The sequence below is a fragment of the Parambassis ranga genome, unplaced genomic scaffold (assembly GCF_900634625.1).
Source record: "Parambassis ranga unplaced genomic scaffold, fParRan2.1 scaffold_37_arrow_ctg1, whole genome shotgun sequence".
Lineage (NCBI taxonomy): Eukaryota > Metazoa > Chordata > Actinopteri > Ambassidae > Parambassis > Parambassis ranga.
Window position 1 is genome coordinate 91,396 of NW_021144804.1, and position 3,140 is coordinate 94,535.

Genomic DNA, 3,140 nt, shown 5'->3' on the forward strand with positions numbered 1-3,140 from the left:
AGCATCGCTGGAAGTGTCCCCCTCTGTCTTCTACAGTCTGATTTGAATGATGTCTGATATCAGCAAACAGTGGGTTTCACGCAGCTTCAATGGGAAATAAACACTAACAAGACAGATAAGATCAAATATAACATCAAACTCTGAAACTACTAAATTCTTCTTTAAAGCATGCAAATAAATCACAGCTTATGATGTGTGGGGGAGCACAGAGCACTAATAACATGACAAACAACCATTCACACTCAAATTCACACCTACAGGATATTTAGTCACATTTAAACATGTTTGTGTTGCTATGTGGGCAGCAGTGGCGCAGTGGTATAGCTATAGTGGTATAGCTATGTTATGTCCCATAACTGGAAGGTTGGTGGTTCAAACCCAACTCCTCCCTAGTCACTGTTGTGTGTCCTTGGGCAAGACACTTTACCTGCATAGCCTCCAGTGGCTCTTTGCTGGGCTGCCTTAAGCAATTTCCCCATTGTGGGACTAATAAAGGTTTCAAGTGTTTCAAGTATAGCAGACCCTTTCAACATATGACCACCAGAGGGAAGCAGAGCGACGTGAGGCAGCAGTTGGCTTCATCCTCAGACTCTGGCCCCCATCAGTCCGGCTGCTCTGTCCTTTCTGTCTCCTGCAGCGTGCAGCTTTCTGTCCAGTTTGCTGACATGAACCAAAAACTTAAGCTTTGATCAAAGATGCTGTATTGACGGTAAGAGCTCTCACTGCAATGACTATTCACCGCCATACATGTGAACATGACCACACAATGATACCAGGGGTCCGGAGAAAGTCAGACATCTGCTGTAAATACGATCTTTGTTGTAAGAACACAGTGATTTTTATGGGACAGAGTGAAAAACACTTCAAGTACCGTCATGTAATCCACTGATTTCAACAATGTAACTGTAATCTGATTACTCTCTTTAGACTGTGACGGAACACAGTTACTCATGATGTATTTGTTTTGGAGAAAATGCTCATGGGATGTGTGAATAAGTGAGAGTTGTAAAAACCTGAAACCTACTGCAGAACCAGAACTAAAGAGCAGAGGTCAGTCTTAATCCATGTGCACATGGACAGCTGCATTTAAAGTAAACATTGTTCAAATGAAGTCAAACAGCTGCAGCTGGTGTGTCTGAGGCCTCAGGAGCTGCAGCTGAATCTAAATTCTGTCTGTGAGACAGGTAGTGGCGACAGTCACTTGTTGAGAATTGGACTTGTGTGATGTTTTGAAGGCAGTTGAGCTGCCAGAGATGTGTGTGAGACCCCTAGCTGACTGACTGACAGACAGAACCTGACTACTGTCAATCATAAGAACGTTTAAAACCGAAGGCCAGAATGACAGAGAAAGCGTCTCTGAAGCGTTAAAGCAGGGGTCTCAAAGTCAACTTACCCGGGGGGCCGCTGGGGTATAGTCTGGGTGAGGCTGGGCCGCAAGTCTGAACAGTCTAGTAATTCCAAGGCTTCAGAAGAAGATTGCAAAAAGTCACTTCCCATTATACCAGGCATCTCCACCACACCTGGAACTATGATATATGCTGGAAGCATTGGGACCCAGATTGCTAATGAGCTGCTGGATTTCAACAGGTTGAACTCGTCACCTTCCAGTGGCACCGTCAGCCCGTTCAGTCTGCCGCAGGATAAGTCTCCACAAACTCACAATCAGATGAGCAACAATGTGCCAAATGGAGAAACACCTGACATGGAGATGCCAGGGAAGTCCATCTCTGAGGATGAGCCCCAAGGAGCTGCATTCTCAGGAGGAGAAGCACTGATGGGAGAGAATTCCCAGCTGGATTTGGACAGTGTGGTCGGACCAGGCCTTAGTAGTCTTAGGAGCAACGATGAAGCAGCCATTTCAGTGATCATGAGCCTCCTGGAAACTGACACAAATTTGGGCGAGGCTTTGGACTTTGAAGAGATGCACTGGTCTTTATAGACTCTGTACTCTGTAGGAAGTAACGTATTGCGTCACTTCCTGTTTCGACACTGTCCTGTTTGTTCACTTGGTGTGCGCTGTTGGTGCTACGGACTTTCTGCATTATACATATTGTGTTTGCTTTTATTGTGGTAACACACAAGCACCTTAGTGTTAGAGTTAAGTGCACCAGTTTCTGGGTTCCCTTCTCGTTTACCACTGTAGCGAAGCTTACCGTAACTTAGCGGTTAGCATTAGCGCTTAGCATGGCTTCTTCCACTCGCTCTGCATCTCCCTCTCCTGCTCACTGCACGGTGTGTGACATGTTCAGCTACTCCTCTGCCTCCTTTAGTGAGCGTGAGGTGTGCACAAAGTGTAGCTTATTCACAGTCTTGGAGGCAAGGCTAAGCGAGTTAGAGGGTCGGCTACGCATGTTAGATTATAGACCTGTAGCCACAGCAGCTAGCCAGCAGCAGTTAGCCTGTGCGGACCAGCCTGCCTTAGCTGATGTTAGCCGCACCCCGGCAGCCCCTGAGCAGCCGGGAAGTCAGAGAGGTTGGGTGGCGGTTCGAAGGAAGCGTAGCCCGAAACAAAGGCCCGTGGTTCACCACCAGCCGCTTGATATATCGAACCGTTTTTCCCCACTCGGCGACACACCCGCTGAGAAGCCGACCCTGGTTATTGGCGACTCTGGCGGGCGACATAGAGGGTAGCCTGAAGCTGCTGGCGAGAGATAAGCATAAATACAGTAGGATTATAATTCACGTCGGTGTTAATGACACCGGCTTCGCCAGTCAGAGGTCACTAAAGTTAATATTGAGTCGGTGTGTAATTTAGCTAAAACCATGTCGGACTCCGTAGCGTTCTCTGGTCCCCTCCCAAATCTGACCAGTGATGACATGTTTAGCCGCATGTCCTCGCTCCGTCGCTGGCTGTCATGGTGGTGTCCAGAAAACAACGTGGCCTTTATAGATAACTGGGAAACTTTCTGGGGGAAACCTGGCCTTATTAGGAGAGACGGCATTCATCCCACCCAGGGTGGTGCAGCTCTGATTTCTAGCAACATAGCCAAGTTTATTAGACCAACCTGACAACCCAGGGTCGAGGCCAGGAGGCAGAGTCGCTGTCCTACACACCTCTCTGCTGCTTCTGGAGGACTGCCGCCCTCAGTTAGAAACACATTAAACACAAATACACATAGAAACACTAAGCTTAATAATGT

At 47.6% G+C, this 3,140-nt stretch overlaps 1 protein-coding gene across 1 annotated transcript in view; it reads left to right on the forward strand.

The window, feature by feature from the left end:
- Positions 1–1,939, forward strand: part of LOC114431081 (aryl hydrocarbon receptor nuclear translocator-like protein 1) — a 4,178-nt gene extending 2,239 nt beyond the window's left edge. The window contains exon 2 of the mRNA XM_028398745.1: positions 1,416–1,939. Coding sequence (XP_028254546.1) covers positions 1,416–1,939 — 524 coding nt within the window. The remainder of the gene's footprint in view (positions 1–1,415) is intronic.
- The last annotated feature ends 1,201 nt before the right edge of the window (positions 1,940–3,140 follow it).